Raw genomic sequence first — 14,069 nt, forward strand, 5'->3', positions numbered from 1 at the left:
AGTCGCTGTGGCTCTTAAGGAAAATTGTGCTCCTTTCTGTCTGAGCTGCCTGTTTACTCCATCTGGCACGTACGAAAGCTTCCCCCTGCTTCTCAGACTCAGCTGCTCCCAAGCACTGCTCAATCTTCTCTCATTCCTTAGGACAGGACCAGACCCAGAGCATAGCAGCCCGAACAAAGCTAAAAGATAGCCATAGCCTTTTAACAGCAAGTAACATCACACAGTCAAAAATACACAAAATCAAGTTTCACTGGCCATTAAACAAACCTCTCAGAAACTCACTTTCAGTTTAGTCTTCAGGACAAAAAACAGAGACTCAAATTTGCTCCCCCACTTCCTTTCTTTCAGCACAAAGACATCTCTGAAGATCTGTAAATCGTCTTTCATCCATGCTTTCTCTGTCAGATGTGTCTCTCTACCCCCTCCACCCCAGCCAACTTCCTTCAGCTCAGGCTGATCCCAGGATCAAAAACTGTCAGTTGGAAAATAATTCTTCTCTTGTCCTGAACTTCCTTTCTCTTGCTCCCTTGGCTAAACCAGAAGAATACTATTCTTTTTTGTAGAATTATTTTTTCTGCTAGGTTAGCTCCCCACAACAGCTCATTGTAAGAATAAGAATTATTCCCCACAACGGAATTATAAGAATAATAATGCTGGCATAGGGAGAAAGGGGGCAGAAACGTGGCTAGGCATTTATGAATACAAGGGTATCATGGGATCCTCTTCAGGAGACAGGAAAACATTAAATCAACTATGCTATGTTATAAAAGCTCAATTGCAGATCCTTGAATTTGCATCCATGCTGCAAGTTGGTCTACGTTCAGCTCTGCTCTAGATCCTAAATCTCACACAAGAACATTGAGGGAAACAGGTTTCTCCTGCAAGTTTGTTATTGTTCTCAGCAGATCAGATCTATTCACTTTAATGACTGTAGTTCAAAGAAAGATCAATGGGCAGTGCTCTGACATATCTTAATACACTGCACACTAAGAGTCAGTCACAGAACACAAAGAATTCATAAAATCAAAGTGAATAAGTGATTTAAGAGAAGATTCTTGCAATTCAAGGATGAGACAGCAGGGATGCTCTTCAGTTTGCAGAGGTTTATTGCCATTTTTTATTCCCTGCTCCTGCCACTGGGAAAGTAATTTTATCCATGGCAAGTAAAATGGTCTTTAAAAAAAAAAATCAATGTAAGTTTGGCATTTGAATTTAATAGGGATATGGTTTGACATGGCAGATAAGGCAATCTGATGGACAGCTGCCTCAGAAAACCACAGTTCTCACATCCATCCGCTTGCTGAGTTTCCCTTCTATTGGCATGCAAGCTTGTCTCTCTCAAATGAGTGGTTCAAGGAGATAAGCCCAGCACTATTCACTTCTGTCTGTCTTGTTTTAGCTGGTTTAGCTCTCTCAACCATCTTAGCAGCTAAGCTGTGGGCCTGGAATAAAAGTAGTAATGGGAACCAGGCAGCTGCATGTAGGAGGTATGGTGACTAAGACTGCCTCTTTCGGCAGCAGCAAGCTTTTAGATCAACATCGTAACATCAAACCGCACCCTCAAGTGAGGGATTTTTATCAACAGATGACTTTCTCAGGACCTAACAAAAAAAGGGGTCACAACAATCATCATCACACAGCTAATAAAGTCTTCAAAAACAAGAAAAAAAAGCTGTCAAAGGAATAGTTACAGCTGGTGAGTTACTGGGGGCATAAAATGATTCTTCTCAGAGTAAAAAGGAGAGCTTGCTCCCCTCCATAGAGGAGAACCATCTAACTAGGTTATCCGTGAGAGCTGTTTATCAGCCACGTAGGCCAGGCAGGCAAGGGGACTGTAAAGACTGCCAGCCTGGCATTCAGAAGAGATTTTGACTAACGAACTGCTTTTCACTCAAATTCAACAATACAGCAAGTTCTGTTAATTTAGAATAATTGTTTGAAGCACAGGAACTGGTAAGTGTCCAGCCTTCCTCTTCCTGAGTCAGTGAAAAAAATCAGACTTCTCACGCAGAAGTACATACGATTTGATGAGGGGAGGGGAAGAGAGCGATTGCTGTATCAGTCTCATTTTTAGTAGCCTCTTAAAAAAAATCAACTTCTGGAATGTCCAGTTCAAGCTTCTCTTGCTCAAAAAAAAAAAAAAAATCAGAACTTGACGAGGTTCTAATTTTGTTTTCATCTTGTTTCAATACACTTTCCTATCTCTGACAGGTTAAAATACATGAAGTTCCAACAGACAAATGAAAGTTTTTCCAACTAAACATTCATCCTTTATATTTAGCACTCTAAATACTAGATGAAATTAAAAAACCATTTTTCTCAACACTAATTCTTAAGAGTCAGCTCATGAAAGTTGGAGGCTCGGGATTTATTCCTACAGACTTCCAGACTTTGACCATTAAGACATGAAAAAATCCTGCAGCCCAGCAGTTCAATACTGTGCTGTCCTATCCCATAGGCTTGGTCACAGCATAGTTTTGGTTCTTGTGCAACTAGACAGTGTTAAACAAGACCCCCCAGCACTCCCAACTCTAACCAAAGTAGACGGTTAGAACAATCCGTAACATGGAAACCATTATATGTATTTAACAAAAAACCCTTAAAAAATAAAGTCCACTAAAAAAAGGGTAGTAAAGCCATACTGGCATAGAGTACTAGGTAAATTAATGTATCATCCTAGTTTCACTAGACAAGCTGTGTTTGAAGATAAGAAAAAAACAACAGCAGGCAGAGATTCAATGAAAGCTAAGCATTTTAACTTTTGGACTAGAAATCGTTACAAACCCCAACAATATAATAGGTTCAATGTAACATCTTTGACTTTAGACCTTACCAAACATAAGTATAGAAGAAAATATTAACTCCATAAGTTACCTGCAGGAAAAAGGAATTTTATTTTTTGTTTCTTGACTGCATGAGTCGATACTGATTCTCAGATGACAACAATTTATTTGGAACTATACGGTCAAAGGAACACTTTGCTTGGAGAATCATAATCAAAGTTGATAATAGTAATAATAATAACAACAACAATAACAACAGCACCACCACCACCACGAGAAAAGAATCATCCAGGGAGGGAAGCCCAAAGTGAAGGTAACAGTAAAAGAATGAAAATCTTGCAAAAATATTCCCAGCAATAAAGCATCAAACTTAACCCATAGCTTAATGATTTGAAGCTTAAAGAAGCATGGGTGATGAGTAATATGGTGTACTGAAGCATCAGTAACTTGCATTTGGTTTTGTGTCAGTCAAACTGAAATAGCATCAAGCACCACACTGGCTGAATTAAGAGAAAATCATGTTGTACAGCTTCCAGTGCCACCACAGTTTGCTTGCCTCCAGTATCCAAGCCAAGATATATAGGTTAGGCCACACTGGTATTGCTAAGGTATACTGCAGTCTGCAAAGTAGGCAATTCCTCTTCGCACTTGCAAGAATGATTGACACAGCCAAGTATTACACTCTTATTATCAAAGAGAAATAAAATGAAGTAAGATCAACCTTTTTCTCCTCTCACAAATGCAAAAACAAGTGTCAGATTCTATATCCCACATGCTTTCAGTTAGATAGTGGCAAGGTCCTTTCTGGGCAGGCACTTCACTTGCATACGCCAGGCAGCTCAGCCATTTACATTAGTCTTTTCGACTGTGGATCTAGTTACTATATAAATCCTCATGAACTCAGTACTAAACCCAATGCTCCCTTTGAAAAGCTCAGCTTTAATGACATCTACAGCAGTGAGAAAGTTTGGTTAATAAAATTATGAGTTCTGGCACGAGGAGAGGAGAACACCACTTCCCTACGCACCTCTTCGATGTAATTGTGTTACCTGCAAATCAAAAGCAAAACAGGAGCCAAACTCGCTACAACGGCATTGGTCTCATTCTCAAACAAGCCTAGCAGCATCCACTAAGCTTTCTGTAGTCCCTCCTAACCCCACTATTAAGTCCCAACAAAATCCTTATTAAAAGAAAGCTTTTTGTGCTACATAAGCATACTGGACTTTGCTGCTGTTCCAATAGCTCAAGCCTTTGCACGATTCCTCCAGTTAAAAAAAAAAAAAAAAAAAGTTCACCAGTTTTGTCTGCCCTTCCAAGTCTGAACTCAAATTACAGCAATAAGCTTAGCCTAGCCATTATTCACACTTTTACCAGAACAAACTTTAACACACCTGCATCAGATTCTGCCTGCACTAGACCCTATTTTGTCCCTGCACCAGACCCTACTCTGTCCCTGCAAAAAACTAAGCTGGAGTTCTTGAAATCATAGGTTATATTTGCAAATTTAGCAGTGGCTGGGCACACCTGAGTTTACTAGAATGTAATCATCTACCCTATAAAAATGTTTTAACAGCTCTTCTGCTCTCACAAACACTTCCTAGAAATGGTTCAGGAGTTAGGATATACCAAGCACAGCTTCCAGAGGCAACCTGAAGCCATTTTACAATAGAGGCTCAGAGCACAGATGGGGATTATCCTGTGCCACTCTAAAGCCAAAGGGGACATTCAGCTCACACTTGTACAGATGCAACCTTAGCATCTCATAGACTTATTCCACCTGCCAATGCAACCATGGCTTTTGCAATAGGCTGGAGAGCCTTTCCTGAAGGTAACAATGAAGCTTAATCTGTTGCACTTTCCATACCCTGTTCCAGTGGGTCACATAAAATCTACTGATAAATCTAACTTTTCAACCTCTCCTGTGTCCTAAACCATAATCTTAATCCTCATCCTAGCCTTAACGAAACCTCAGTAAAATTTAATGCAGAATACATCTTGGCATTAAAGGATGCAGAGATACACCAAGACCTTTAACCTACCTTATTCCAAACAATCTCCAGTTCCAATCTGAATCCCAGTTTAACCACAATTCAGTTACCCATACACGAAGCGGTACAGACGGGAGGTCTACCAGACATGTCAGCACTCAGACCTCATCAAAGCCCTGACCTTGTAGGATCTAGCTGTACATCTACCTCTTCAAGCCTTCTTTCCCAGAACACTAATCTTACCCACAGGCTGAACAGTAACCTGGTAACCGCACTGTCAGCAAAATTAACAGTAAGGGGCAGAACTTGACCAGAAGCATCCTTCGAACTACCCCAACGGGCCTTTTCCTACTCAGGTCCTAACCCTATCTCTGACCATATGGCATTAATTCAAATTCAGCTTGGTAACAGCGCTACCCCTGTATCATTTAATCTTGCCAGTACTAATCCATAGCCCAGTGACGTGTTCCTCACATAGCAGCCAGCAAGAAAGTAAGATCTTCAACTCATCTTGTCTCAAAACTGTCTCGAAACATAACCCCAGCCAAAAGCATGGTCTAGTGACATTAAAATAAAAATAGGAAAGCTTTTTTGCCCATTTTGCTAATTAATATGTCAGAGCTCATAAAGAAAGACTCATCAGCTTTTCTCCAGCACTACATCATCTGAAAGAGCTGTGTCAGCAGAGACCTCAGCAGACAGTCAATACACACTAAAAGTGTTCTAAGCAGTAAATCAGAACACAAAAAAAGAATTTCAGAAAAAAATAAAAATAGCTGCAAAGAATTCAGTACTTGATTTCAGTATTTGATATCAATCAGGTTATATGTGATGTACAACAGTCTTACCCTTCCTTATGAAGGGTATGCTCCTAGCTGTCCTGGAATCGCTTTTCTAAAAAGCTAGGGGTTCATGAAAAACTGAGCTAAAGTTTGCTGATTTTTCATCTTTGTGAATTTCCAGGGATCTTCTCTGCTTTAAGATAGAGACAGCACTTGTCTGCTTCTCATTCTCGTCGTTGGAATTGAGTTTAGAGAATGCGGACACACTGTTGCTCAGCACACAGGAAGCTTACAGAGGACAAAATCCTCCTTAGAGGAGTCAGAGAGGATGTCTTACACACACACACACTCTGAACTCAGGACTTTTCCAGAAAGGGCAGAGTAGGCTGCATCAATAGAGCACGCCAGTGCTTTTGCCAATGGTTTTGTGGAAAACATTTGGAACACTAAGAACACCTGTAAGCACTGCAGGAATCTTCCATCCGGCAGGATGAAGGACAGGCCAGCTATGATAACCAGAATTCACAGATGCATTTCAGTGAGGGTGAAATACAGGAACAATTCTCCAGCCATCTTCCCACAGAACATGCTTACAAGCTCAGGATGTGTCCACACATGCTTCTAAAAACCAAATCTACTTTTTAAGGGGCTGGGGGGAGGGACGGGGGGGGAAGGAAGGAACTGCTATTTGTGGGTGCAATATATAAAAAGACAGAAAGATGGGGCTACAGCTACAGATCCTTCTGATGCCTTGGTCTTCTGCAGAGTTGTGGTAATGCTTTTTGAAATGAATACACACTATTAACTCCTGCTGTTGCTCAGTAACATATAATATGCGAGGGATGCAGTAGCTCTACCAAAAGCTGAGACTAAACGCTTGAAGAGCCACTGCCCCAGAAGGAATAGAAAGGATATTTCCCTAGAGAGAATTACTCAACTGTGTATTTCATAGGACGTCATGTTGAAGGAGAGAAGGGATAATTGCATTGACTGTTAGTAGGCGATAATTAATTCTGTAGAGAAATATGTTTAATTTCCTGAAGTCTAGAATAGGATGGAAGCTCTTCATTCTGTAATGAGAAAATAATGGTGTTTTGCTCCCAGCACAAGAAGCTGCAATGTCTCCCTTAGTGCGTTCTTAAAAAAGGTACGTATACCTTCAAGGAAGGCAGCACAATGAACGATGTTAAAACAAGAGTTCTGTGATGTGACTGAATGCCAACAGGATGCGTATATCATACATAATTCCAAAAAACATACAGTAAAAAAGGACCAGAGAAAAAAATGCCATGTTCTTGAACAAATCTTTAAAATAAGTATTTGAATGGAACAATGAGAAAGCTGAAACCGCAACTTGATTTCTCTTTATGAAGGGTTAGGAAATGGAACATAGAGAAGGGAGAAACATTTTTCAACAGTAATTGAACAGTATTTAAAGTGGACAGAATCAAGAAAAATCATTTACACTCCAACCTGCTCAGAAGTTAGCTAGCTCCTTTTATTCTGAAGGGGGAAAAAAGAAACAACCTGTAGGATCTTTGTATCTGTTCCTTAGGTGATCTGTTGACCACTGATTTTAGTCTATGAAAAAAGATCTTAGGTACATGTAAGAGGTCTATGAAGGATAAGTAAAGCAAACAAGCCAACGTTCAATAAGCATTGGTCCATGTTTGCATATAAAATCTGTAGGTGTCCTCAAATAGAAAAATTTTCAACGCCATGGTTTTCAAGAATCTGGAGAAGTGTGCAGAAGAAAGATCAAATGTTGCTAAAAGTGATATTATAAAGCTTAATGTACCTATAACAACTGATTGCCAAAGAGTTATGATCTCACCAGGTTTCCTTCCGACCTTCTTTGATAGCAGTGAATTCCACTGATCTTTGGAAAACTGTATGATGTTGCAATGTTTATAGTAATTTTTCTGCACAGGAAAAAACTCAAGGGCTTCTTCAAGTTGACAAGATCATTTCTTTGAAGCTTTCACATTCCCAAAACAAAAAGTTGAAAGAATTTTCTCTCCCCAGGAGTGATGATGTTACAAGACATATGAACTACCCCTTGATTCAGAAAGAGAATCCGCGAAGTTCACAGACTTAGGAAAGATGCCAGAAAAATTTAAAAAGAATTTGTTTACTAAGTTCAGGAAACGGTCTTCAGATAAGGAAAATCCATACCAGAGAGCTAAAGGACACCCAGTTGCACAGAGAAGGAATACCATAAACAATCAGGAATCTCATAGTTGACCTTCCTTTACATGAATTCAGCTTTTTAGTTCTATCAAAGGGGTGGAAAAAGGCAACGTGCAATCATGCTACAAAGGGGCAGCTTTTGCTGCAGTGGTCAAACTTCAGGGTTTTCTAACATCAGAAGAAATTGCTGAATAACTTGAGTTTTCTAGAAAGTTTAAGGTTTCTTATGTCAGCTTATCCACAGCTTGTGAAAAATTACAAACTTATGTGACATTTCCTTGAAAGTTCTTATAATACAAGAACTGTAAGTTATACAGTACCATGGTGTGGTTTGCGGAACTTATTTAATAAGTAGGTACAGTAATGACAGCAGTATGGACTAATTTTTTTTTATTACTGTGGCCTGAAAAGGTTAAGAAAACCACAATTATTTCTACTGCACAAGCACAATGAAAGGAAAAGCCTTGACATTCTTTTTTTAATCTGTAGATTTTTTTTTTTGTGTTATCTTCAATATTCCTGGTAATGGAAGTGGAACTCAGAGCAAGGAGAAAAAGCAAGAAATAGTTATATTTTTCAAAATGTATATCGTTTAAATCTCCACACTCCAAAAGACACGTTGCACTTGCCCTTATTTGAAAGGGCATCTTCTTCAGTTTACAACACCTGCACTGAAGAAAAAAAAAAGTTACAGCTCTTCCTGCAAATGACTCAGCTACATACACTGCCTGGCAAAGAACAACCCCTAATTCATCATTGTACAACTTGGAGTCAGTGCATACAAAGTAATGCTTTAATTTGCAACTCTTTTAGTCACAACAATTATCTGTAAGCTGATTTCATTTACTGCCCATACTACTTTCAAGTTGCTGACTTTTCCCCCAAAATAGGAGAACAGCTTACCCGATTTGTGTCCGGCCAACAAACCAACTTTGCTTTCATCTGCCACTGGAGGAATAAAAGAAAAGACACAAAGATCAGAAACTTATTTAAATTCACAAGCCTTTGAAACACTGTCAAATTATTTCAGACACACAGAATCCTAAATCTTTAAATTATAATCGTTTGTAAAAAGCCTTTTTTTACCTAATCCGCCTGGGGTGCTTCAAAGTCCACGTATTTGAATCAAAGCCCACTGAAACCAATAAAAGGACTACCAGCAGTCCTTGTGGGTTACAGATCAGGACCTCAGCACTTACACACCCAAAACTGAGTTGTCAGAAGAGCAATTGCATTTGTAAATAACTCATCTTGCCAGACAAATCACAGGGCATAGGAGAGTTGTAACATTTTCAGATCAAAGACCTCAATTGGTAAAAAGAATCCAGATGTGGAAACCTTCCCATCTGCAAGACATCTCCCTGACTCACAGGACCCTCTGCAGACAATGAGGTCTCCCAAAAACTGATCTTTTGGAAGGTTTATGCTTTTTTCTATGTTATGATTTATTTTATATTATCTGTAAATCGTACCTTTGCAATATTTCACAACATCTTATAAAGAAAGATGTTTACAGTAGCAACAGTTTGCAGACAGACTAGTAGAGGAGCAATTTCTGAATGTAACAAAAATTGTAATTTTTCTTCAGTAACTGTACTTCAGTTTATTATCATATATCTCAAGAAACTAATTAAAATACTTTCCCAGAGGGCTGAGGGGAAGAACCAATCACCATTTCTTAAAATGAATTCTATGCAAAGAAACAGTGCTAATGTAATGTTAAGGGACGATAAAACAAGCACAGGAAATGAATGTTAGGGTTGAAAGCTTATCCTTCAACTCTGCCTGCCCAAGCACTCCCTTATATTATGCCTTAAAACGTGATCTCTTTATAGGATAAAATAAATTGTCAAGTCATACTGAAAATACTATAAATGGGAACTTACACAAGGTTTGCATATTGGTCACCACAAAAAGTTTACATACAGCGTTATCTGTAGTGATACAGGAATGTGCTATTTTCTACCCAGGAAAGAGCAGTGCGGTAGTTCTTGACATTTAGGAGCTACTACTGGGAAAATAATCACAGTGAATGTTTTCTTACATTGCCTCCCCACTTCACTTTTAGGGAAACTTTCCCCCCCCCAAACCAGCATCAGATTCAGGACTGGGATTCACAGCTGGAATCATGAATCCACAACTGACCGTTTTATCTCTTCTCCACCTTTGTAATCTGACTGTCATCTGATTATCAGTAAAATCGACATAGTGCAGTTTTATTGTGGGACGTAGATGCTAATAAAGTAAGAGTAATACTGTTTGCAGCATTATGCAGAGACGCTGCAAAACAAAATAGCAGTGCGGCTCATCAAAATTAGAAGTGCAACCAAAATTCAAGGCAGTTCTGTACCACTTGTCCTTTAACCTTCCTTCTAGGTTTTTCTAGTCCCTGGAAATAACTGTTTACCTCCTTGCTATGCAGTTTGATCCTGTAACACAAAATGACCAGACAGTGATTTGCTATAAGGATAGTTCAAACTCCTTTTCCTCCTCCCTCCCCCCAAATTTACCTCTAAGCAGAACAACTGTGGAAAACTTTAGTCCCAAAGGTTAGTGTTTTGACAAGTTATGATTCCGTGAAAACGAGGGATTATAATGGAAACTGATTTGCAACCTTAATTATAGCAGTCACTAATGGCAACCACTATAATATATGATAATTACTTGGAGTAGGTTATGTTACAGTACATAGAAGCTTTAAAAAAAATAGATACCAAGGTTCACAGCATTTTTTTAAAACTATGCTGATGACTTGGTTTGCCTGAAACTTAAGTTTTACATTATTAAAAGGAATATATCCATTTAACTTAATCATACTTTACACACCAGCTTCACACACAAAAATTAGATTTTATTACTAGAGGGAAAAAAAGGAAAAATAAAATGATTAGAAAATGAAAAATAATCTTACCAGAATACAAGGTTAGCATTATGAGTTTAAGCACACAGACACAAAAATTGGGAAATGCAAAAATTAAAGTTTTATATCAAAGGTTGAGCAAAATATTGCCCCTCCATGAGGTAATTTTCATTTCATGGGATATTACACTTAGGCAGTGACTTCTAGGCTGCCCATCTTTCATTAGACTGAACAGGAGTGGCACAGATAAGTCCATTGGATAAGAATCCCATCCCTTCCCTTGTTTCCTCTGGGAACAAGGAGAGGACGACAGAAAAGAAGGAAAAGGCTAACAGGAGATAAATACTTTGTATGCCAAAGTTGAAAATTTTTTAACTGAAGATTTCATTTTGGAAGTATATAAAATGTCCTGTTCCACAAAATAGCATTTGAAAACACTGCTCTGCATGATGTTAAAAATTCATGCAAACATTCAGTTATGACAAAAACAGTATTTCTCTGGCTATCTTCCTTGGCTTTTGAAAAAAGCAGGAGCTAAGTGGAAATTTCTTTTCTAAGATTCTACTAGTGTTGGTCTATTTTTGCAGAACGGCACCTGAAAGATTTTAAACAGGGAAAAAATATTGTCTACTCTTAAAACTCAAGTAAAAAAAAAAATCTAATTATTTTTATATTGCAACATCAAAAAGTAATTACATTGCAACTATGAAAAATTTCAGGTCAAGAGGATCACATTTGGGAATGTGCAGTGCCAGACTGGAAAATATCAGGAAAACATTTACAACAAAATTTCAACTGTAACTATTTTTATGAGGACACTAGAAATACTACATATTCTTGAGCTAGAATTGTTAAATGCAAAACATTTCAAAAAAATGAAACCACCTAATTTGGGGACTGTAAACACAAAACTCAAAACAAAAATCTGGGAAGGATCAGTGCAAGGGAGTAAATACATTCACAAAGAAGAAGAAACTTCTTCTTAACTTGTGAATCAAAAAAATACTTCACATTTTGAAATGTCCCTGGACCACCAGGGGATGTTAGTTCATGAAGTTATTAATGTTTGTCAGTATAAAACACACTAGCTCTTTTAAAGTAACATCTATAATTTAGGAACCACATTTTCACCACAGAAGCCAGTTAGGTATTCATTGTCAGTACTCGAAGTAATTACTGAAATACAAGTGACAGAAGTTCTACAGCTAGTTAATAAAAGCATGGACATTTGGGGGGCTAGCAAGACCACAGATTATGAAAGATGGAATATTAATAAAACAAATCTTTCCAGCTGATAGCAAACAACTGATACTTTTTTTTTTTAAAACTATGCCAACAGCCACAACAAATGGTAAAAAAACCCCAACTCTCTATGCTATGAATAATCAGCTGTATTAGGATTTCTTACGGTAATATTCTGGAGTGCTGTTTTGCTTTAAGAAAATAAGTAGTATTGTTCAGCAACAGTAAAAGCACCCAACAAGGCATCCACATCCCTCCAGATAATCTTTTGATTGCCATTTCTGTGCCCTACTCAAGATAACCAAGGCAGCCATTTTATTTCAATTGCATGATTTTCAATGGTTTAGTACACAAGCAGCCTTCTGTACTGCCTCAGAAAGTTTGCATCAAAATACAGTCCAGGATTACTTAAAGGTCAACAAACTACTTCCCAACTATGGTTTAGAGAACCCCAAGTCAATGCTGCTGCCAACTGTAATAAACAATTTCTCTCCTTTTGGGAACTACAGTTCAATCGCTGTACCATTATATTAATTTTTCCCCAAAACAAGGAGTTACTACCATTCACAAGATACAGTGTACTACTATTCAACTTCGTGCCTCTTTTCTGAAGGATCAGTTTTGCACATTGACTAAGAGCTACTTAAAATCCTGTAAGTAACTTTCACACTTCTAGATTTCTGCTGGACAAACTGACACATACCTTTGAAGACCAGCTGCAGTTCTGCACTCAGAAAAGAAGCAAACAAGGATTAAAAGTACAATTAATGGGAAATAATGAGACACTGAAGCATGAAAGAATTTCCTGGAAAACAAATTTCCTGATACCTTTATTAGTCTATCGGAAGCTCAATATAAAATTTCTTACGATACATTAATCAATTAACAAGGGCTATATTCCCAAACCACATATGCAAATGATACTTCCGTGCTTTTTAGAATCCATCAGTTTCTATGGTATAAACACATGAAAATAAAGCAAAGCTACAAATTGGTCACTGTTTTTTCTGATGAACTGTATCCTTACCCAGCCCTTTCATCATAATGAAGGCACTGCATCATCAATTAATTTTAGTCAACGATAGTGCCAATGACATAATTCTCCTGCCATTTTTATTTTCTTGGTGAAGCATTTCCTCATCTAGGAGCGGCATAAATCACTCAGAAACGGTGTCAAATGTTGGCTCACAACCATCACTTAGAAAATGCTGCTTGCTGTTCTAGGTTTGCCCTGTAATACTACATACACAGACCACAGGCTTTTATACTAAAATCTACAGAAGCAATAAAATGCATGTATTAGGAAGGGTAAGCTTGCATTGTCTTAAAATATTTTCCTTCAATAATTCCCCCTCGTCCCCTCTCTAGTGACAGTGAAACTTCACATAAGGGCCCCATCTCTCCTGTTCTAGGGTCAGCTGGTTATCCACCAGCTACTCATTCTTGAAGGATTATGAGTCCTTGATAGATTCCTGTTCACTTCAATGTTGAAAAGCAGTGAGAATAGCGAAAAGCTTGCACAAGGGCCAAGGTTAAATTATACTTATGTGGTAAAAGAGGTAAACCTTTTTCAAAATGGCATCTAACACAGCATTTGCATGCCCTGTTCAGCACATTCAAAGACAGGAATAAATCACATCCAAACCAAGATTCTGGATTCTTTTTCTCACTTGTACAAGGTTTTGTCTAATTAGATGTTTCAGAACAATTTAGTTAGAACTTATTTAATACTTCAGTTCAACTCAGAGAAGGTCCCCAAGGGATACATCTTGTATGTCAGCACATGAGAATGAAAATGCCTAAGCTTGCATTCACTATTACCACTACTTGTTGTTGTAGAACCGGCAGTATAATTGATGCTGTCCACTGGACACATTTGCCTTTAAATGGAAGGTTTTCTCCTGGCAGAAAATAACATTGTTTTACAATTTCCCAGCCAGCGTGATATAAATTTCTTCACTTTCTTCGAGTGGCACAACAACTACTCATTCTTGAAGGTTACACTGCTAATTGAGGCCATCACGGCTTCTTTTACACTTTTGTTGTCTTCTCTAATCCTCTGTCACCTCTGTTCCAGAGAAACTGTACTGGGCTAAAACTGATCCAACTCCCCTGCTACACATCTCCCGCATGTCATTAACACTTCTTCCAAACTCCTAGGGTTAAACCACAAGTTCTAATCTAATCTGTCATTCACTGGTTGAAAACATTGATAGGGAACAAA

General features: G+C 38.2%; 1 protein-coding gene across 1 annotated transcript in view; it reads right to left on the minus strand.

The window, feature by feature from the left end:
• PARD3B (par-3 family cell polarity regulator beta) overlaps positions 1–14,069 on the minus strand; it is a 415,216-nt gene that overhangs the window by 172,829 nt on the left and 228,318 nt on the right. Inside the window, exon 16 of the mRNA XM_009333046.1 lies at positions 8,647–8,691. Coding sequence (XP_009331321.1) covers positions 8,647–8,691 — 45 coding nt within the window. The remainder of the gene's footprint in view (positions 1–8,646; positions 8,692–14,069) is intronic.

The sequence above is a fragment of the Pygoscelis adeliae genome, unplaced genomic scaffold (assembly GCF_000699105.1).
Source record: "Pygoscelis adeliae isolate BGI_AS28 unplaced genomic scaffold, ASM69910v1 Scaffold160, whole genome shotgun sequence".
NCBI lineage: Eukaryota > Metazoa > Chordata > Aves > Sphenisciformes > Spheniscidae > Pygoscelis > Pygoscelis adeliae.